Raw genomic sequence first — 23,878 nt, forward strand, 5'->3', positions numbered from 1 at the left:
TTACAAAGTGGGTTATGTATTACAAAGTGCGTCAGGTATTACAAAGTGCGTCAGGTATTACAAAGTGTGTCAAGTATTACAAAGTGTGTCAGGTATTACAAAGTGGGTCAGGTATTACAAAGTGTGTCAGGTATTTCAAAATGCGTCAGGTATTCCAAAATGCGTCAGGTATTACAAAGTGCGTCAGGTATTACAAAGTGCGTCAGGTATTACAAAAAGCGTCAGGTATTACAAAGTGCGTCAGGTATTACAAAGTGCGTCAGGTATTATAAAGTGTGTCAGGTATTACAAAGTGCGTCAGGTATTACAAAGTGTGTCAGGTATTACAAAGTGTGTCAGGTACTCCAAAATGCGTCAGGTATTACAAAGTGTGTCAGGTATTACAAAGTGTGTCTGGCATTACAAAGTGCGTCAGGTATTACAAAGTGTGTCAGGTATTTCAAAATGCGTCAGGTATTCCAAAATGCGTCAGGTATTACAAAGTGCGTCAGGTATTACAAAGTGCGTCAGGTATTACAAAAAGCGTCAGGTATTACAAAGTGCGTCAGGTATTACAAAGTGCGTCAGGTATTATAAAGTGTGTCAGGTATTACAAAGTGTGTCAGGTATTACAAAGTGTGTCAGGTATTACAAAGTGTGTCAGGTACTCCAAAATGCGTCAGGTATTACAAAGTGTGTCAGGTATTACAAAGTGTGTCTGGCATTACAAAGTGCGTCAGGTATTACAAAGTGTGTCTGGTATGACAAAGTGTGTCAGGTATTACAAAGTGTGTCTGGTATTACAAAGTGTGTCAGGTATTACAGAATGTGTCTGGTATTACAAAGTGCGTCAGGTAATACAAAGTGTGTCTGGTATTACAAAGTGTGTCAGGTATTACAAAGTGCGTCAGGTATTACAAAATGCGTCAGGTATTACAAAGTGTGTCTGGTATTACAAAGTGCGTCAGGTAATACAAAGTGTGTCTGGTATTACAAAATGCGTCAGGTATTACAAAGTGCGTCAGGTATTACAAAGTGCGTCAGGTATTACAAAGTGTGTCAGGTATTACAAAGTGTGTCAGGTATTACAAAGTGCGTCAGGTATTACAAAGTGCGTCAGGTATTACAAAGTGCGTCAGGTATTACAAAGTGTGTCAGGTATTACAAAGTGCGTCAGGTATTGCAAAGTGTGTCAGGTATTACAAAGTGTTCCCCCCTCCGCCAAGTAAGATGCAGCATGGGAACAGGATTTTATTTTTATTCAAAGAAACTGAAAGAGCGACAACTCCAACGATAATTAAAACTGAAAACATATATAAAGACAAAGTTTGCAGGCTTACACAAACGAGCTATGAAATTCAGCCCCAAAAAAGCATAACAAATATTCTAATGCTCTGATGATATTGCCTCTTGCGGTCTTCTCTTCCCTTTATCATTCACCGCTCTAGGGTTATAGGGATAAGGCCATTTGCGATTGCTTTCTAGAAAATAAACAGCTATAATATGCGTTATCTAATTTAAACTGAATGTTCTAGACTTGGGAGTATTTTCCTTGTAGGCAATTTTAGCTCTTAGTTATCGGTGCGATTAGTTAACGAAGTCTGGAGTCTTCCCGCGTGGCACTCACTAAGCACTTGGACCTCTCAAGCCCATTAATACCCACGTCGTCGAGTTTATTGGAATCTTGTTTATTAAGGCCATTATCACGACAATTTGGCAAGCTTCCTGAGTATTTAGATGAATGCTGCAAAACACTTTTTTTTTCTTATTTGCTTAATGCTTTTTCGGGAGGGTGTACTCGCTGTCGATAAAGTCAAGCTGTTTGATAATCAAAGCTGCAAATTGGAGTAGGAAGGTATACCAATACCAACTCGTAGAATCTACGGGGAAGCACGTCTTTTAGTCCTTGAAAAACCGACAGGTTGGTTGCTCCTTCACCAAGTAATGCGGTAGTTGGGCCTATTCTCTTGAATTTTTACTTTCTTTTTCTAAATAGACAACACCCCAATTCTAATACATTTGGTAAAAATACCTGCCACTATATTTAACCATACAGCTGCTCTCGTATCCCCAATTTCTGTTCTCTGATTTCTAGACATTTTTGCACGAATAGCTTTCCTAGAAAAACAGGCACTAAGCGTGTGTTTCATCAGTGCTTCTGCCTTATTGCTTTCACCCCTTTTGTGTGCGAACATAGGACATATTAGGATGCAATAGGAAGTCGAATGGAAATGAGCAGTCAGCCAAGTCAAACATATCGTTGTTGTTGTTTTTACAGGATCCATTTAAGCCAATTGCCAATTATCTTTGGCTAACAGAAAAAATAGATATTTGAGGATAAAGTTCGCCTCGGGCTAGTAAAGTCTGGTTTATAGGGGCGACAGAAGGAGACGCGAACCCCAAAGGTAATAAAAAACCCCGGATGACTAGAATTCCCCGTTAACCCAAACCTAGTTTGATGTCCTGTGGATTTGAACGCAATTTTCAATCACCTTTACTTTGATAGCTCAAACATATACTGGAATCCCGAAAAATCGAGCCCCGCGATTAATGGACGACTTGCGCATAAAGTAGTCATGCCACAGACCCTACTGGAAATTCGTAATCGATTATTCAATTCCACAGAGAATTTCACACAAAAAATGATATCGAGTGAGCCTTAAGCAACATGTGCGATATCATTTTTCGATTGAATGTTTGCCACCCAAAAAGTTTTTTTTAGTGCAAGTGCCTATCGTTTCCTCTCGGATTATTCTATATGGACCTAGATATAAACCTAGATATAGACCTATGGACCTAGATTATATATAGACCTTGATAAAGACCTAGATACCACCGATCTAGGCTGACGCCGCTGCTAGAGGTCGCAAGTAATTAAAACAACGTTGCAGCGTCTTCACGAGTAGCAAGTTTCGTTGCGCGACAAGTGCTGCGATATTTAGGGCGATTTTTACCGCACCAAGATCGCATCAAGATCGCACCAAGATCGCACCAAGATGGCACCAAGACCGCAACAATATCGCACCAAGACCGCGCAGGTACACGGCCCCAAAATAGCGGCAATTTTAAGCCAAAAGTCACAAATGTGTCGCAGATAATTCGAGCATGCTCGAAACTTTGAGCAAATATCTGCAGATTTTAAACAAAGCTATTAGGATAATCAAAATTATGCTTTTTTAACCCAATAGGCAAAAAATATTGCAAGAAGTTAAAAATTGCGTTGTTTGGAATGATTTGGCGCTATGTGCGATCTGTCGGGCGATAAAGTTTGCTAGTGTAAACATACCTTAAATGAGGTATTTAGAGAGGCTAACTTTGAGGTGTTAGTGAAGGTGAATAAAATACTGGTGTTAGAATGCAGCTGGATAAAACGTTTTCTCAAAAGTTTGCCAAAACTTGTCATATTGAATTATTTGTTTTCACTTTCCCGTGTTACGGCTTTATATAGAATTGAAATAAATCCGTAATTGCAATTCGAGCTTCTCAGCACATATAAACAAATATGCATAATTTAAGTCATATTCTTTTGGGCTCATTTTGGAGCCCTATAAGGCCTGAGTTTATTGCGTACGTGAGATGTTATTTTGATATCAATCTCATGTTTGCAATGTCATTTCCTGCAACCAATTCTAGTCTTCTTTAGGGCACCTGATATGTTTGATAAGACTGGCGCCTTTTCCAGCTGCAAAGAACTAATTGAAATCTACCTGGGGAGGTGTTTTTATCAAAACAAATTCTCATTTCTTGATTCGATTTTAACAACAACAAAATATTGCCCAAGCTAAGTATCATTGATCGAAACCAATATTCAACGGGGGGTTACTGTCCCCTCCCCCCTGCTTTTGTGTTTGCTTGTTTATTGTTTTTTAAGGCAGTCTGGTTGTTTGGTTATTTTCACATGAAATGACTCGCCCATAAGAAAGCGAAGCCTATAGCCCCTTCACCTGTACTTGTCTTGAGCTCCAAATTAATGAGCTCAAGGATTTGTCTACTTGACAATGACGCCAGCGCGCTAATGACGTCACAGAGAAGGTCCATCCAATTGCCCCAGTAGTTCTCGTTAAGATAAGAATTCGCATCCAAAACAATTCTCGCCATGCGTTACTTCTATGAACACTTATTCACTTATTGCTCGCGATTTCAGAGCAAAATTCTCTGATTCTTGCATTGTTTTCCTGTGCTTGCATGTGCTCACAAATCTGGTGACGCCATTTAATGACGCAACAAAGTCGCACAAAGTTGACACATTTAAATTTTTATGGTTAGACATCCTTATCTCGGAATAGATTTAACCCTTGCGCTGCCGAACATGGTATCATTGAATGGGTTGTTTATAGTAATGGTTAGTTAGCTGTCACGTGTCCTTCTCGTGCCTGGTGGTACTGGTTAAGAATTGTGAATTATTTGTTGTGGCGCTTAATCGCAGGAAAGTTAAAACACTTTTAGATGGGAAGACTGAAAACAAAGAAGCCTCTAAAACTTGCACTTGAACACTTGTTTGAATATACTTTTAAAGGATTCAGCAAGTTTCCGCTTTTGATTTTATTTACATCTTTTAGATGTACTTTAATAAAGTAAGGTAAGGTTGTGTAGGCTTATTTTTGGTTTATATTTTGCCTAGGGGTTCCTTGCATAATATAAAACAAAATTAGCTTTAGTATTTTTTGGTAGATGATCCATTCTTGAGATAAGATTGAGCAAAGTTGCCATAAATAAAAAAAGTAGCCATTTCGCCCAAATTGGGCATTTTCAGACAAATCAAGAGCCTTACAATTTGCAATATTTCTAGAACCACCACAAAAATGGCAAAAAAAGCAAGCCGCTGTAGCGGGTTGACCAACCGGCTAGAAGCCAACCCAATGAATCAGGCTGAGCGTCAATCCGTTACGGCGGGTTGAGAACCTTCACGTTCCTATAGTATACTATGGTCCCCAAGCCGCTGTAGCGGGTTGACCAATTGGTTAGAAGCCAACCCACTAAATCAGGCTGAGCGTCAATCCGTTACGGCAGGTTGAGAACCTTCAAGCTCCTAAAGTATACTATGGTCTTCAAGCCGCTGTGGCGGGTTGACCAATTGGTTAGAAGCCAACTCGCTATAGAGAATGAAGACGATTTTTGTTTTTGTATTTTACTCTAGTGACTCAATCCAATACAGTATTCAGCCTATGTAAATACGGGACATACCGTACATACGGTAATTGTTCGAATGTTTTGATATGGTTTTGGAAGGATTTTACTCATTTAACGAGCTGAGAGGCATTTTTTAAAGATAAGAGGAATTTTGAAATAAACGCTTCCCTGAATAAGCGCCTCGCCCAGAACATGAAAAATTAAGTAAGCGCTGCAGCGCTTATTCGGGCGATTGCGATATCTTTGTGCTTTCATTCTTTTGTACTCTTCCTTTATTCCCACATGTCCAAACGTATTCCCGTATTTCCATCGGTCCAAACGTATTCCCATCAGTCCAAACGTATTACCGTATGTCCAAACGTATTCCCGTGTATCCAAACGTATTCCCATGTGTCCAAACGTATTCCCGTATGTCCAAACGTATTCCCGTGTATCTAAACGTATTCCCGTGTGTCCAAACGTATTCCCGTGTATCCAAACGTATTCCCGTATGTCCAAAAGTATTCCGTGTATTCAAACGTATTTCCGTGTGTCCAAATGTATTCCCGAATGACCAAACATATTCCCGTGGGTCCAAACGTATTCCCGTGTATCCAAACGTATTCCCGTATGTCCAAAAGTATTCCGTGTATTCAAACGTATTTCCGTGTATCCAAATGTATTCCCGAATGACCAAACATATTCCCGTGTATCCAAACGTGTTTTCATCGGTACAAACGTATTCCCGTGTGTCCAAACGTATTCCCGTGTATCCAAACGTATTTCCGTGTGTCCAAACGTATTCCCGTGTATCCAAACGTATTCCCGTATGTCCAAAAGTATTCCGTGTATTCAAACGTATTTCCGTGTGTCCAAATGTATTCCCGAATGACCAAACATATTCCCGTGGGTCCAAACGTATTCCCGTGTATCCAAACGTATTTAAGTATGTCCAAAAGTATTCCGTGTATTCAAACGTATTTCCGTGTATCCAAATGTATTCCCGAATGACCAAACGTATTCCCGTGTATGCAAACGTGTTTTCATCGCTTCAAACTTATTCCCGTGTGTCCAAACGTATTCCCGTGTGTCCAAACATATTCCCGTATGTTCAAACGTATTCCCGTATGTTCAAACGTATTCCCGTGTGTCCAAACGTATTCTCGTGTGTCCGAGGCACGCGTTTTCAATGACTTAGAAGCCCTTGTTTATCCGAGAAACAAAACGTTCAAAAAACATCTTCAGTACAGAGCTTATTTTGGGATATTCCAGTTTCCAAGAGCAGGCGACTTTGTTGAGCATGCGTATTTAATTTTATGAGTACAATTTATGAGTAAAAGGTCGAGAACCGATTGTGGGTTTTTTTTTTCGGATTCTTTTATGTAACATCATGTCTCATGGTGCGGCGTGGAGATGCTACACACGTCAAGTATCTTCTGCATGATCGACCCAGGGGCGTTACTCCGTTACCTAAAATAGATGCGTCATTTACGTCGAGCTTTATAACGTACGTGCCTAAATCTGTGTGTACGACCTACAACCTCCTGCTATTAGACATTATTTTCCGGCAAGAAAACCCCGGAAACGCGGAGTTCCCATTTCGTGGACGCCATCTTGGATTATGCACTGCGCAGGGAAGGTGGGTTTTAGGGGGGAGGGGTGCCCATAGCAGTTTGACTTTTTGTCGCGAGTAGTGAGCGTTTTGGAACCAAAAATTAAAGGATTTTGGGTCTTGTGTGAAGGGAGGGGTGGATGGGGGTGTTGGGGGGGGAGGTTGTGTGAAGGTGGGTTACGCTTTGCCCTGCTTGCTTACACTGTATCATGTCACGTGACGGAGTAAATTACATACATACTAGCAGAAGAAAAAGTGAGTCATACTAAAAAAAAACAAGCATTCGAGCATTTCTCAATGGATTCTAGTTTAATTCTGGGAGCATTCGAAATCAGGGTCCATTTGCTTCCCCTGCTATTGACTACGAGTAAACTGTTTCTCGTAAATCCGTTATTCTGCACGTATTGGTGACTTTTTTGGCGTTCTATCTCGCCTTTGGGAATAAGTAAATTGAACAAGCAATTTTTCCCTTAGGGGTGGACCATTAGAAATTTGGAGAGGGGGGTGGCAATTGTTTTGTGTATGTCTTTTTTCGTGGGCCCGAAGTGTTTAAGATTTTTTTTTTTACCAGAAAGCTTTATTATTGCTTGGAGTTCTGCAAGTTTTTTTTTGTTTTGAAGAATCGGCCATGCACGTTTTTCTTTAATTGCCGCCTTATTCGCATGCGTTTAAATGTTCCACAAAGGCGTACGCGTGACTGGCCAGTGTGTCAAACACAGGTGATCGTATAATCTGTGAGTTAATTTCAGCTGATACACACTCCCTTGTGATTAGAAGAGCATTGCCTTTATGAAGTATTCCAACATCTTATACCTCTTTCCCCTATAGTATTTATATATTTACTGTCTTCCTAATTTCTCTTTTTATGTGAACTTCTTTCTAGCCGTTTTTGTGGCACGAGGGTAGCTGATCGTTTTTTTCTCGCTAATCGTTCTGACATTCAATTCAAGAGAACCGCCAGAGAGCCTCCGCTTTCTAATTAGCCGTAGGTGTAATGTGTTTTTAGAGAGTGACTCAAGTGCTTTGTTTGTCTAGCTGCGAAATACTGCTCCCTCCAATAGATTTCCCGCCTAAAAATTTTGAACTTCATGGATGATCACGCGCACGCTCAAACGAGTCACTAAATGAGATGAGTAAGAATTTGGCAGACGGAGGAAGACTCTATTACCATTCATACACAAAATAATACTTGTAGTAAGTTCATGCTTTCAGACATAGACTAATAGAAGCTTTAAATTCTTGCATTTTGCATCTTTTATCTTCAAAGAGAGACGTTCAAGTCGAAAAGAGTACTACACATATTTGAGTCTAGCCAAAAGAATAAACTCGCAGCGAAGGTGAGTGAATTTTGTGTGTTGGTGATCCGCTTTTATGGCGAATATTCGCTCAAAGCTTTTCGTTTTGAATTAATGGTTTAAAATTAATGATATAAAAGTAAAAATGCATTGATTTATTCTTTTTTTATCTAGCATCCTTTCTGTTATTTTTTAGAGCTTGTTTTCTTAAACAACATATTATCTGCTTGGTATATTGCGCGGGAATAAATATATTTCCAGCATGCCTGGCCAAAAGGATTTTACGTTGACGCCCTTACATAATAAGGGGTTAATATAACACAGGTCTATACCGATAATTCACTCTTGCTAATCAGAAGAGGGCTGTGGTGGTTTAGGAACCCCGAAAAAGTTAAGCAAGGCGAAATCTCCCGAACAATTATAAGAAGCAAAAGATAAAAAGATAATCTTAACAATCTGCGTGCCAAAAGATCACATCTCCCCGACAGTACATAGAATTGTCCTTAAGCAATTTCTGAGTATAAAAATATTTAATTTCTACCTGTTTCTGTTTTGAAAACTTCTCACATAAATTCCAATTTCGTTGTCGAGCAAAACAATTTTAAATTGAAGTCGAACCGATCAAAGGCTATGAATGTACATTAATTTCTCTTGCTATAGAATAAAAAATTGTTAGACATTTTCAGGGACACAGATCATGGATATAGCTGAAACAAAGTCCGCCTATAGATACAATTATGTTAGCAATTAGAACATTTAAACCTTATCCTAGCTCTTGATAAATTTGTCTAGATTGATATATAAAAAGAAGTGATAAACATCTTTTTGATGTCTGCATTTGAATACCGACCTTATGATTGGAAAAAAATATTTTTTCGTTTTTACATTAAAAATCAATTTCAAAATTTTCACAATATCAACTAGTATCAGGATATACATATTTATTTAGAATTATCATAACACTAACACAAGGCTTAAAATAATAATAATACTAAAAGAGCAAATGAAAATTAAGGTACATGGTTAAAAGTATTGAAAGCATTAGCAAGTCAATTTAAAATCTTATTTGTTCAGTGAGGAAGAAAGTCATTACAGAGAGTACTGCACTTTCACAAATTCACCTTCAAGTGACAACCTGACTGCGTAGGAAAACTAGGACAGACCGTTATATATTCACCCATTAACGCGTCCTTATGCTTAGCCCCTGGCACAATTCACTTTCAAATTGTCCTGCAGCCCTCGATGGATGCTACTCCCACCCAATCCTGCAGCCCGTGTTCGATCTCTGTAGAAGTGTTTCCTATTGCCAAAGGCGAAGGTGATTAACCGTGCGCCTGTGGGCAAAGTCATTATAAAGTCATCTTGTACCTATTGGCGTATTGAGAAAAAAATATATATCGCACCCACTTTACGTATTAACTGATCTGTGGCTGATAATGTTTTGTTTGCTTTCGCTATAGGTTCAAACGAGCTTTTCAAATAAACTTTTTCGTGATGTGTTTAGTGATTTTTATTGATATGTGAAGGCGAGTATGGGATGCTGGGGATGAGGCGTGGTGAATTTGACTGCTTTTTCTATCGATTTGAAATACTTAACAGTATAGAGAAGCATGAGGATAACAAGATATAAAGGAGTGTTGATTATTCACAGTTAGTGGAATCGGTATTGTGTGCATCTTGACACGCCCCCTTCTTTCTCCACTTTTCTGCATTAATCGGGTACTTCCTAGACTTTCTCTTCCTTTCGTATTTATACATCGGGCACTTCCTAGACTTTCTCTTCCTTTCGTATTTATACATCGGGCACTTCCTAGACTTTCTCTACCTTTTGTATTAGACCATCGGGTACTTCCTAGACTTTCTCTTCCTTTCGTATTTATACATCGGGCACTTTCTAGACTTTCTCGACCTTTTGTATTAGACCATCGGGTACTTCCTAGACTTTCTCTTCCTTTCGTATTTATACATCGGGTACTCCCTAGACTTTCTTTACCTTTTGTAATAGACCATCGGGTACTTTCTAGACTTTCTCTTCCTTTCGCATTAGACCATCGGGCATTTCCTAGACTTTCTCTACCTTTCGCATTAGACAATCGGGCACTTCCTAGACTTTCTCTATTTCTCGCATTAGACCTTCGAGGACTTCCTAGACTTTCTCTACCTTTTGCATTAGACCAGTGGGCACTTCCTAGACTTTCTCTATTTTTCGCATTAGACCATTGTGTACTTCCTAGACTTTCTCTACCTTTCGTATTAATACATCGGGCACTTCCTAGAATTTTTCTATTTCTCGCATTAAATCATCGGGCACTTCCTTGGCACTTCCTAAACCTTGTTTTTTAAGGATGTCTTAGGAATTATCAGAATTTCTGCTATAAGGGCTTTAGTTAAATGCAGTTAAATGACGAAAAAGCGGCGAACTTGCGCTGTAAAACGGCACGCAGATTGAATTTTCGTGAGAATAATCAACCAAAAATTACCATATACGTATTAGCTAAACGATCCTAAGACCGTCGGACTTCTGAAAATTATTAACCGTTCGGCTTTGCGGATTGCTAGAGGTATTGTACATAAGGAGTGAAATTCATGTTTTGTTTTTTTTGTGTGTGTAAAGAATATCAGAAGTAGTCTCTAGCTTTACTAGTTTGAACCATCTGAATGGAAAAGCTCTGATCAATTAAAGCTATACCTGTTTACATTTGCAACCTTTGAAACAAGCCCAAACCAAAGCCCGGGCAAGTGCCGAAAATGTATCAAAACAGGTTTTTATTTCATTATTATTTTTCAGAAATGGAAATCACCTTTTCAGTTGAAATTTTGTGCATAAGAAGTAATTGCCATCTATTGCACTTCCTGTATAAAACATGTTTTTATCTGTTCAATATAATCTTTCATAAGGAAATACTTCAATTCACTTCTTTATCTATTGATGTTGACTAGTTCATCGTGCAAACACGATAAAGCTTTGAGCATTGCTCAATCCTTTTGCATAGTACGTGTTATCCTTTCAAATGTCTACTCTAGGGATATACTTTTTATTAATCCTAAAATTAATATGGAACCCCATTAATTGGATCCCTCAAGGGTGAGTTAGCAGAGAGCTCGAGCTATCCTTGTAAAAAATTCATCTAAAATAGTAAGCGAAAATAGTAAAGTAATAAATAACTCAAAGTGAGTTCGGGTTTGTGGTGAAATCGAGCTTTCCTCGTAAACATTACTCTAAAATAGCAAACTAAAATTCGACTTACCGGCTCTAGTGTATCCACCCAATCGTACGCACAAAGGTTATTATAAACACATCGACATTGCCCGACTTTTTTATTTCCTATTTGTTTTTAAAAGTCGTATTACTAAGCCTTCGGAATAAAAAGTCCTAGATCAATATTCCAACACGGAAGATCAGTTTTCTTTGTTGTCCACAAGAATGGATTAGACATACAGTAGACGAAAAGAAGACCGTCTAGCGCGTCTTTCGTTCTGTGCTAAGTTTAATCCTTTCGATTTTAAAATGCAGTTTAGAAAAGGGAAATACTTTAGCTGTAGATATCTGATCGACTGCTTGCCACAAGTGGGATTTAGTGAGATTTCGGATCTGTTTTCAGGTTTATCTTTAATATCCATCACGATTTCCTTTCTTGCGCTCAATATGTGACTGTGAGATCTAGCTTGACCTTCCAATTTCACATTCAACTCTGATTTAAATTTAACTTTAAATGATATAGGATAAACAGTAGCCGAATAAAAACCACGAGGTCAATAGAAACGAAGTATTCAGTTCTTGAAGGTTGGAATATATAAAAAAAAGAGGAAGTAAGGAAATATGATATAACTAGAAAGACTACACGCTCGAAACGTCAGCGCAACTACTCTGACTGTTTCACAGAGGCGTTTAACATACATTTTCAACCTTGTGTTGATTTATGCCTTAACTTTAAGAAATAGCACAAGGTTTAGAATTTATCATGGTCTCACCAAGTATTGGGAATACTTTTCACTGTAAGAGTTCAATTATGTAATATACATTAGGATTTGGTATAAATTACAGAATGGTTGGAGGGATTGTTCGTTGCGAAATATCATATTCAGTGAGGAAATGTCATTACCAGTCTTCCGATCTGATCAGATGCGTAAAAAATAAGGAGCATCTTAAGCCTGTTTCTCCCACCGCGCAGGCGCATATGTTGTAGTGCGATTGGCTGTTGACGTTAAGTGCTTATATAGAGATGCCATGGTTCATGAACGTAGTTATACAACAAATCATTTTAGCCTATACCACTCAAGCGTCTAACCCATGGCGATACCGTTTCTTACAAACGAGGTAAGCTAAGGCTGAAAAAAGAATCAACTTGACCTGGTTGCAGGCTTTTGAAGTGATAATCAAAGGCACATACATTTGTTTAAAGAATATTGAATGGTCACTTTAAGTCAAACTAAACAGCTTAAGTTTACGAGCATCGAGTCCAAAAGAAACTAACAAATGGTACCAAAAACAACTCGTTCATTTGTGCTGTCATTGTCTGGTTAGCCAGATCAAATATATTCCATTGGTTACAAGGCCAACAACAACAACAACAACAACAACAGAAATGCAAATACCCTTGGTCCCTTATAGTAAATTTTTTATTTAGATTTAAAGTTTTTATTTTTTTAAATTCTAGCAATTCCTTTGTACTATCCTTTCATTGTTTCTTAAAATCCATTTATTATCGAGCCCCTAACTCAGACCTAATCATTTTTTTTTGTTTTATTCATTTTCTAGGGTATAACGAAATTATTGATTATCGACCCTTTAGACCATATACTAGAAATTCCTTAGTGTTTTCAATTTTTTTAAATTATTTACAAGGCTATTATAAGAAAAATATAGTAAAGTACAATGCAATAATAGGTTGACTTCCTAGCATAGACGTAAAACAAATAAATCATCGAGTTGCATTTGTTTCGAATCTAAAATTCCTTCCTTTTTTAAAAAAAGATGATAAAGCTAGGCAATTATGGATTTCCCCAGCCTTCTCCGTCTTTTCTAATTGATGACTTCCTTTCAAAATGAGCTGGGCTTTCATTATGAAATCCATATTTTGATTAAAAAAATTGAGACGATTGTCTCAAGGATGTGGCATCAGTTATAGAAGAATATACGCCTACTCACGTTTTTCCTTGTTTCCGCGTGACAAAAAAACTTATCAAGAAAAACCGCTCTTGTTTAAGCGCCAAAGGCTTTTTTTGTGAAATTTGTTAAGACCTTTAAGGTATTAAAATAAATGAGCTTTCAGTATGTAACTCTTGTTTAAACAAACATGAGTCAGCAAGCTAGTTTTGGAAATTCAAATTGTTGACGAAAAAACTAACTATGATATAATAATAAAGCAACAAACATTGCTGCAGAGAATTATTTATCCTGTCTTCTGTTATTCAATCAAACTTATTTAAATGCCCACTCGAGAGAGAGTAGAGAAAAATGGGAAACGATAGGAAAAAAATGCCTAAAATAGAATGGGCTTAATTGAAAATTGCTAAACACTCTTAAGATGATTTCAGTGTCTAATCCGAATGTATATTGGTCCTAAGAGTATTCAATTGTGAACTTTTGAAGTGGTTTAATGGAGACCTTAAATTCAAATAGAGAAATCTCGCACGCAAGCTAGATTGGTATGGCAAAAACGCATAAATCAAGTAAATATCAATTGCATAAAAGCGTCAATATCACTATGTTAAATAAAAGTGTCAATTAATCAGCCAGCTCGCACGCAGTCGTTATCGTATCCGTTTAGCCTGTCGCGCGAAAAAGACCACAGCGCATGCGTTTATTTTGTGATATTCGCCAAAACTAGTTTCGAGTCGCGGCCCGTCCTCCATCTTTTTTTTGCCGCGTGCGAGCTGGAAAGTTAACCCCAGGTTAACCCACCACTAAGGGGATCGTTATATGACCAACAGTTTCTCTACGCTTCCACTACGCGAAGTAGCCGTTGCGGCATTCTTCTTCATCCTTTTCCAATTAAAGGAAACCCTACATTATCTCCAGGACTAGCGTCTGGTATTTTTACTATTACGATCCTGAAAAAAAGCGCAATAAAAACGAGCTTTCTTCATCAAGCACCCGTCGCAGTAGCGTGGTTGCCCTAGTAGGAAATAAAAACTAGGTTTTTTCACCAAGCACCCGTCGTAGTTGCGTAGTAGCCGTAGTAGGAAATAAAAACGAGGTTTTTTCACCAAGCACCCGTCGTAGTTGCGTAGTAGCCGTAGTAGGAAATAAAAACGAGGTTTTTTCACCAAGCACCCGTCGTAGTAGCGTAGTGTCGTAGTAGGAAATAAAAGCGAGGTTTTTCCACCAAGCACCCGTCGTAGAAGCGTAGTTGCCTAGTAAAAACCCATCACATGTGAATCATTGGTTAAATTAATGTTAACCTGTGCATTATTGGCCAGTGCCCGCTGTTTAATATGAAAGTTTTGAACATGTGCCGTGGAAATATCAGGTAAACTGTAAGCTGCATTTGCATTTTTGGGGGTTTTCATTGAAAGGAGTCTTGAGCCTGCGACTGCATTCACTCGGTGTTTAGATTTGCTATTGTTGTGCGGGTGCCATCTTTTTGCCGTTTTCAGTATTATGCAACTGTCGTCGACAATGTCCAACAGCTAAATCGCCTTCTGACATCCGTCAATCAGAATTTTTGGAAAGTTTTGATTGGCCAGCAATTATGAAATGGTCTCAGTCACGCCACCTCTCCACATTGCACTTACCAACAAAAAGCCACAAATGTAATTCCGTTTGTTTGAATGATGGAAACCAAAAAGCGGTTTAGCAGTTGAAACTTGCCGGGGAGAGTTTGCCGAATAGTTACAGGGATACCTGTGGTAGCCCAGTCATAAAATGCAGCTGCTTTTTTTTCCTGTCGTCTCGCGATTTGCACAATGCAATTCCCAAGAACCCTTGCGCCACAGGCGATACTTCTTATTTTAGTGTATTGATTGCGACCTTACTAAAGCCTTTTTCTTACACGAAGTTTCTAGGCTACTGTCCTACGTCATCGCAACGCCTAGTTACCAGAACCTTTTGCAAATTTAAAACTGTGTCATGGCTGCCATCTTGAATTTGAGATTTTAGCTCTTAGATCCATGTTATTTGTGCAGTTGAAGGCCCGATTCGCGATTTAATAACTGCATATTTTACCATAGCCTTAATTTCTACCAAGTTATTTTGGAAAATCATCTCAGCTTGGATTGATTTCGCTGTATTTACTCGTTACATTTGCGAACCGAGTGCAAGACACGCGGCTCAAGATAAGAATTAAATTAAAGTCCATATAACCTTTCAGAGATGATAGATTTTGTCAATTCTTTATATTTTCATCTTCCAAATGGTATGTGGTTCGTATGGACCCTATAAAACACGCGTTCGCGCGAATAACTCAAATATATAATATTGAGGTATTTTGGTCAACCTTCGGAAAAAAGGCCGTAAACTGAAAGGCCCGGGTCCAGTCATTTGTGACGTAGATCGAGATGCCAATCAAACTATACATGTCGAGAAAACATATGCGCGCGCTTAACCGGTTCCGTCTTCATGTCATCTTAGTTATTGCTGAAGAACGTTGTGCGGTTACAACTTTTACCGTCTCTTTATATCTCAACCTGGTAGTCAAATGATTATTTAACTTCAGGAAACAAATATGCAAAATTTAGCAGATATTTTTTGTCTTTGAATTGTTTTTGCATTGTGCGCGAGCGCTGCATTCGCAATCAAGAATGGCGACATTCTCACGAGGGCGCGCTGTTTTTTGAAACCTACAACAAAACGATATTTTTTTTTTGCATACAATTCTCGACTTTAAATTATTCTTTGCTTAGTCGTGGGTAGCATTGCAATAGAAAACAATTCGCCAATATTTTGTGGTATTGCCGTCTCTAAATTTTAACGGATTTAAGGAAGATACGTTGTTTCAGATTTTCCCGCCAAAACTTGGAATTATTCACTCGATTCAATCTCCTTTCGCGCGGCCAGGAAAATTTTCAAAGATCTGTTGAAAATTCAAATTTCAATCAAATTCAATTCCTTTTTCAGAATTTAAAGTTTATCTATGCTTTCTTTTGGCTAGACTCATACAGCTTACTTTCAAGGCGTAATTAAATGTGCTCTGGACACTCATGAATGGACTCTCTGGACACTCATGAATGGACTCGAGGTATTTACCTTGATTGCTTAATCTATTTTGAAGTGGAAGTAGTTTGTAACAATTGATGGAAATCGTCTCCTACAAATCGCTTTGTCAATGAATCTACTTTACATTGGACACTTGACCGGCTACCCTAAGATGAATTTTATTTTCTTACTATAAAATATATATATCTCCCATTGAATGTCATCATTTGTTGTAAATCATGTAAGTGTAAAATATGTACTTAAATCTATGGAAATTATTTTGGTACTTTGGTGCTTCCTTTAGATAAGCTTAAGTTTTATTATTCCCCTAAAATACCTTTATCCCTCATTGAATGTCATTTTTTTATGGAACATTTTCAATAAAATCTTTGTAGTGTTGTTGTTAATGTTGTTGAAAATATGTTTATGCTATATAAATTTCAATCAAGTCTGGATATTCTATAGCCCTCTCATTTGACTTGACAAAATAAATAAATGTTGTTGTTTACCTGTTACTTACATAAATTTAAAAAAACATTTCAATAAAATTATATTGTTAGTACAATAGGACTTACTTTGGGTGTTAAAATTAATCCTATCTACTTTCATGGAGCACACCTCGAGTCCACCCCACACCTGAAGAGATGATGCTCTTACCTTGCCCCAATCAGTGTTGTGATATGGCATTTACAATAAGAAACAAGATTATGGAAATCACCTTGTACGATCGTGTACGATTATAATGAAACTACCCTACGATCTTGTGCGATTGTGTACGATTATATGGAAACTACCCTAGTGCCATCTGGTGCGATCATGTACGATGATATGGAGACTCACCCTTGTGCGATCTTGTGCGATTATATGAGAACTCACCCTTGTGCGATCTGGTGCGATCATGTACGATTATATGGAAACTCACCTTGCGATCTTTTGTGATCGTTTGCGATCAAATGGAAATCACTTTGTGATCGAAATGCAATCGAGTTCGTGTTTTGAATAATGGTTATATGTTACTCCAATCGCCTTTTTCTAAATGTCCTTTTTGTTTCACAACTTATCTCTATGATACCCATCTTCTGTTTTTATCAGTTAAGTTTAAAATTAGAATTCTTGTACCTGAATTTTTTGGATGATAGCTATAAGAAATAACAACACCCACCTAAAATCTAAATACCCCTGATAGCAAAATACTCGAAGCTCCGGGCTCGAAGCTCCGTGCACGTCTCAATAGAAACAAAACAAAAGAAAGAACAAAAGAAAAAAGAAACAACAAGCTAGAAAGGCCGGCCTAAATTTTCGCAAATTGTCTGACATTCACGTTATCCATCTCCCATGGGCGCATTAAGACCATTAGCGTCTTCTAATTGCAAACACCTTAACACAGTCAACGTGGTGTGTTTTGATTAAAACTATAAGGGCATTTATCATGCCTACCAAAAAAAATATAATAATAAATGTATAGTTAAAGGCTATGATGATGGAAAATACTGCAATATGAAGATTTAGCGATATTTTTCAAGATGGAAATATCAGGGTTGTAAAATTCGAGATCTCAAATTTCGATTACCGAGAACAAGAAAAAAAATTGTGTGACACTGATTCTGAGACAGTCTGAATAAAAAGACATTTGAGAATCAGAGATATAAAAAACCCTCGAGATTTCGAGGGACCACCCCTGTTACTTTTATAAAAAATTATCAAGACATTCTTAGTATCCTCAATTTAAAACACCTTTCCTTGCACAACAAACCCCTTTGATCAAACAATATTGATTTAGCATATAATAATTTGACATTATTTCTTGGAATTATCGCTGAAATTCATTATTCCTAGAACTAATTTCTAAGAAAAACGTGCTCTACTTTTACCAAAAAATAATCAGTGGCCGGTTTCTTGAAAGGTGGTGGAGGCGCAGTATGAGTTATTTAGGAGATAAAAAAATGGGTTATCAATACAGCAATAGTGTTAAATGGACTCTCGTCCTATTGGTAAATTACTAGCGTCATCCGGTCTAACAATATTATCTCCACTAGGCATGTGGTAAGAACTAATAGCATGCCCAGAATAGTTTGTTCTGATTACTAATAGTAACACACTAGATTAAGATTCTAGAACATTTTGACAGAGAAAACCTGATATTGCTGGTAGTTTGAAAAGGTGAGAGTTTTATTGGTGTAGCTATTTATGCCTTATTTTGTCCGCTTGATGACGGTAGTCATGCTCAAATACGAAATTGAGAAATTGAGAGGTCCGCAAGTTTTTTTTTATGAAAATATGTTATTTTAATGAAATGTTTTATAGACTTGCGTTAATTATATATATGGGGAACATTTTCATGGAACAATTTTAAAGAAAGTCTCATAGCTAAAAGTTTACTTCAAGTTTCTTTTGAAGAAATATTCCATTATTTCTATGTGGCAAAAAGGAAACCAAGATAACTTTTGTACTGCTACACTTACTGTACTGCTTACCGTAGTATAATAGAAAAAAAAGAAAATAAATCGAAATAGGTTTTAGGCTTCCACCATAACTATGTCAAACATAAAAAACACGATTTTCAAGGGTTTAAGCCTTAATCTTGAATTCTCTTGCTTAAATAGGAAATATTTGAAGGATTGGATGTTTGATGATTTTGATGCTTTTATGCAATGACATGCTTCCGACGCTGTGGTTTTTGCACTCGATATTGAGTTTATGCGATTGCAGAAGTAATTGTGAACATGGTTGTGACCTGAAAACTTTATTATTTTCGAGGGAGATTTAGGAGAGATATCAGTAATGGGAAAACTAAATGTTTGTTCACACGTTCCTTCCTTTTTTTCGACAAAAATATTGGCACATGTACAAAATGTAGCTGCGACACAGTTATTTCTTTTAAAAATTACAGAATTTTTTCTTATTACCACTACCAAGCTTATTATCGCTTGTGTTCGCTAAGCTATTTATCCGTTAATTCCGTTATTTGATTTTACTTCGTGCTTTAAACCCTTTTGGAAGATTTTTTTAATTAAAATAATATGAGATATTCCTGGTGCCTGGGGTGAAGTTTTCGGAGGAAAAGATTTCGAAAGGAATTCTCAGCGCAATATGTCTGATTTGCAAATCACGTTCAGTCACCGATGAATATCTTTGTATCTTTTCCAGGACATGCCGTCGCCGACACTTTCCGGGCCACTAATAAACTCCTCTTCCATTGCACCGAACTCTTTCGTCCCTACGAACTCGAGTTTTGACGTCAACGGCACAACACTGCCAGCATTGGATGGCGCATGCGCATTCAAACCTCTGCATAAGTCCTCCATCTTTCTGTTAACCATAGCATACTCGTCGATCATCGTGGTAGGTCAGGACAGACACGCATGCGTTAGGGGGACTTGTACTAAGAAATCACGTGACTTTTTGGGAGGCAAACTCGCGCGCGTTCGGCTTTTGGCGGCAAAATAACAACAACAAACAGCAACTTATTCAGCGCTAACGAGTCAGCCATTTTTTGTCGCCAATTTTCGCTTATTTCCGTTTAAATGTTTTATTTAACGTCGCTCTCTGGCTGGAAGACCGAAGCCATTTCTGTGTTTATTTTGTCTTTAGTTTGGCACTCAAAAAGTCACGTGATTTCTCAGTGAAAGTCGCCTAGTTCTATTTGTCTAGTTCCGAGGGCAGTGTTCCATGTTTTACCACATACCACCCACGTTTCAACCAAACAAAATTAACCTCTCCTGAAATACTACCATGACTACTATTATTTATGGCTATTCTCTTAGTGTTGGCATGGTAACCTACAGAGCCTGTCCTACTACCATGTGTTTTACCGGGATCCCTGTGCTGGTTTTTAATCCCTGTGAAATCGCAGTCTGGTATCGCATTTGATACCTATGACTGCGCATCCCCCAGCAAATCCTTGTCTCGCTCCTGGTCTGAGGTTCCCGTAGCATGACAAATGTTCATTTGATCAGGTTTTTATACGTTTTCACTTGCGTTACTTGCAGGTGTCAGCTATTGGTAACGCAATGGTGATTCGTCACGCGGTGGCCCGCCGTAAGCTCCGAAGATCTTTCGATCGGCTCATCATCAACATGGCCGTGGCCGACTTGCTCGATACCATATTCGGTGTCCCATATAACATTTCGTACTTTTATATCGGGCTGCGGTGGTTTCCTGGCACGCTTGGGGAATTCACGTGCAAGTTTTTAAACTTTGGGACTAATATTAGTATTACGGCAAGTGTGTTTACCCTCGCGGCAATCGCCGTGGACAGGTAAGTGAAACAACACAAAATGAAACGAGAGTCGCTATAGCTCACGGTTTCCATCAAACTGCCCCTTTGTGTGGTTACTATTTTTAAGACTCGCTGCGCGCTACTCCCGTGTATACGATGGATGGGGCTAAGTACCAGGCAGGGATGGGGATAAATACTAGGCAGGGGAGGGGCTAAAATTTTAAAGACACGTGAAAAGCATCTACACAGTTCAAGCCTATGTTGAAAATCTCCCTTCTCTTGACCACACTCAGTTGCCAGACGCCTTTAAAAGAATAAAAGAGCATAACAATCTTTGTTGCATTTCTCCCCTGTCCGCTTTCTTTGCCAGTGAAAAGCCGCTTTGTCTTTTTGTTTCTTCTCCGTCTACATGTAACGTTCGTATGGTTTTCACCGTCTCTTTTTTCCCTTCGCTATTGAAAACCCGACTTTAAACTTTAATTGTGTGTTCCAGGTACTTCGCCATTGCCCACTGTGCCAAGAGACCGCTCTCTCTGCGTAGCGTCCGCTACATCATCGCCACTATCTGGGTGATCGCGTGCATGGTCTTCTCAAGCGACTACTACAGATTCCGGGTCATTGACGGACCGAACGGCGACGTGTACTGCGTCCAAGACGCGAACGCTTGGGGCAAAAAAGCCGTCCAGATCGACTACATCGTCAAGTTTGTGCTTAACTACGCCTTTCCACTCTTTGCAATGGGAATATTGTACAGTATTATGATAAGGTACCTCTGGCAAACGCGTGGACCGGGCTACGCCAGTGATAGCATCGAACGAAGAGTCCACGAACAGAGAAAGCGATCTGTGAAGAAGCTTCTTGCTATCGTGATCGAGTTTGCCTTCTGCTGGTTCCCTATTCATGTGGTGCACTTCTTAGCCGCGTTCAACCCGAAACTGTTGTTTTGTACCTCAGTATACGTCCCGCTGACCTGTATATGGCTGGCTCACGCAAATAGCGCCATCAATCCGTGTCTGTACTTGTATTTGACCCACAAGAACAGGAAAGCAAACGTCAAACCAAGTGCTACCTTCTAAGCGAAAGGAAGCGAAAAAGAACAGAAAAGAAATGTCAAGCGAAGTGCTACCTTCTTAGGGAAAAGGAAGCGAAAGAGAATAGAAAAGAAACGTCAAACCAAGTGCTACCTTCTAGGGAAAAGGAAGCGAAAAATAACAGGGTTGGGGGGGGGGGGGGGGGAGGTAAAACTGATAGGGATGCTCGTCGGAAAATTAGAAAAATACCCCTAAAAAATAACTGCACGACCAAAAATTGCTAGACAATACCTCAAGAGCCTTAAAAAAACATTTCTAAGAAAAAAAGCCTTTTTTTCTCGGATACCCCCTAAAAATACCCGATTTTAACCCCTAAAAAATACGACAAGCATTCCTATAAGTTGACATGGGAAACCCCCCCGGGGGGGGGGGGGATCAACACATAAACTGTATAGTACCTCTTTATTCACAAGCGCCAAGCCTTGTACTAATATTGAAGAGCGTCCAGGGGATCCCCCTCCCCCTACGGACCGGTATGTTACAAGAAGTAAAATTGTATATTGGTGCCCCCTCTTTTGTGTCGGAACCTCCCTCCCCCCCCCTCCCCCCCCCCTTTGGTAATATCTCGATCGGACGCTGACTGCAAGCTCATGACATACGCTGTGCAAACATCAAGCCAAGAGCTGCTCTTGGGGGTACGAGTATATGGCGGGAGGAGATTGTAACTCCCATACTGTTCTTCTAAATCTTAAAGTAAAATTTTAAAAGAGGAGCGTTTTTTTAAAATCCCGTGAATCAAAATGTAGTTGTTAAAGTGTAATAGTCAAGCCAGAACAAAAAAGATTAAAGTCATTACAGTGTATTAGTATGAAATAAACTAAATAGTATTTCACGGGTTTTTGCAAACCACTCTAATATATAACAATAGATAGAGATAATTTGTTGACCCGACCTTACCAAAACGAAGAAAAAACATATCTGGCGCTGACATGTGCCGGAAAAAGTACCGCACCAAAAATTATATGCAAATACGATGTTTATTTCAAGTGCGGACTAAATCCAGTTGAAACACATTGAGATTAAGTCCATCCTACAACCATCCATCCTATACAATGTACAGCATTATAATATTCCAAAATAAAGAAAAAATTCCAATATTGAAATGAACGACACAACATTCATACAACACGGCACCTTGTGTTCAAATAAACGCAGCCGTCGCTGGAGCTCTGTTCGTTTTGTACAACAAGATGGCACATGAGAGTCCTCCTCTTTTCAACAATGTCCAACTGATCAAAATATCTTAACATGTGGTATCTATTTTTAGACTTATCAAGGCCTTCGATGCCATCAATCATAAAATGGAACTAGATAAGACGCTCAGACATGGCATTCGGGGACCCCTCTTGACTTGACCTACCAAACCACAAACAGCATGTCAAAATCGGAAATAAAGAAGCATCCCTACAGCCAATCAGTTGCGGAGTTCAGCAGAGATCTTCTCTTGGTCCATTATTATTTTTGATTATTTGCTGATGACACTAATATTTTTTATTCTGCTAACGACAGTGGTAATACAGAGCAAAGAGGAACTCACCAATTATTAATAAATAAAAAGGGAATCTCTACAGATCAGCTTCTAGGACAAACTATGGCATTTCTCAAGCATCTAGGAGACAGTCCCCACCAAAATAAGGATTTGCCTTTTATAATCGTCGAATCGTGTATTTGGCCCTCGTGTGAGTCTTTTTTATGAAGTACGGCTAGTATGGTTGGTAGCGCTTGGTAAATCACGTGTATTTAGCCCGCGTGTGGGTTTGGTTTAGGGTGATTAGGGTTATATGGTTGGTAGCGCTTGGTAAATCACGTGTATTTAGCCCGCGTGTGGGTTTGGTTTAGGGTGATTAGGGTTATATGGTTGGTAGCGCTTGGTAAATCACGTGTATCTAGCCCGCGTGTGAGTCTGGTTTATGAAGTAAGGTTAGTATGGTTAGTAGCTCTTGGTAAATCACGTGTATTTAGCCCGCGTGTGGGTTTGGATTAGGGTAATTAGGGTTAGTATGGCTGGTAGCGCTTGGTAAATCACGTGTATTTAGCGCGCGTGTGGATTTGGTTTAGGGTAGGTACGGTTAGTATGGTTGGTAGGGCTGGTTGGTAAATAAATACAAGAAGTTTTTATCGCAGTGACTATTTGTTCGTCGGTGATCCTTGGAAATGACCCGAGATGAGATTATTTGAGTTGGGTCTAATCTTGCTGGAGCAGACCATGTGGGAAGCATGTCCCAGACTAATGCCAACTCCTGTATAGCCCTCGCGTGCTGAATTCCGCGCCTTTTCCTTGTGTTTATTATTTACAAAAGTTTACCTACCAGAGGGTCGCCCCAAAGTACTTTTCAAGGTCAAACTCTTGTTCTTCTAATGAGATAATTCCGTACATGCAAGTACACACTGAATGTACTGGTAATTTATTGAATAAATTATAACTAGATGGTGATG

The 23,878-nt window shown here is 38.8% G+C and overlaps 1 protein-coding gene across 3 annotated transcripts; it reads left to right on the top strand.

Annotated features, from left to right (window-relative positions):
- The first annotated feature begins 7,350 nt into the window (after positions 1-7,350).
- On the top strand, positions 7,351-22,545 carry LOC5513496 (substance-K receptor). Of its 3 annotated transcripts, none has more exons than XM_001633667.3 (4): positions 7,351-8,037; positions 19,280-19,474; positions 20,122-20,390; positions 20,845-22,545. In XM_001633667.3, exons 2-4 carry the CDS (start codon positions 19,283-19,285, stop codon positions 21,425-21,427), a joined length of 1,044 nt encoding a protein of 347 aa, XP_001633717.3. In that variant the 5' UTR covers positions 7,351-8,037; positions 19,280-19,282; the 3' UTR covers positions 21,428-22,545. The 3 variants fall into 3 exon arrangements, with proteins under 3 accessions (XP_001633717.3, XP_032238864.2, XP_032238866.2); XM_032382973.2 differs by lacking the exon at positions 7,351-8,037 and adding an exon at positions 12,095-12,313; XM_032382975.2 differs by lacking the exon at positions 7,351-8,037 and adding an exon at positions 18,186-18,292.
- The last annotated feature ends 1,333 nt before the right edge of the window (positions 22,546-23,878 follow it).

The sequence above is a fragment of the Nematostella vectensis genome, chromosome 15 (genome assembly GCF_932526225.1).
Source record: "Nematostella vectensis chromosome 15, jaNemVect1.1, whole genome shotgun sequence".
In the NCBI taxonomy this organism is placed as follows: domain Eukaryota; kingdom Metazoa; phylum Cnidaria; class Anthozoa; order Actiniaria; family Edwardsiidae; genus Nematostella; species Nematostella vectensis.

Excerpts from the sequence above, each read along its gene's own strand:
- LOC5513496 (XM_032382973.2), top strand. The coding sequence starts at position 12,287 with ATGGCGATACCGTTTCTTACAAACGAG. Across the intron at positions 19,475-20,121 it reads CATACTCGTCGATCATCGTG|GTGTCAGCTATTGGTAACGC; the intron begins GTAGGTCAGGAC and ends CGTTACTTGCAG. Across the intron at positions 20,391-20,844 it reads GCGGCAATCGCCGTGGACAG|GTACTTCGCCATTGCCCACT; the intron begins GTAAGTGAAACA and ends TGTGTGTTCCAG.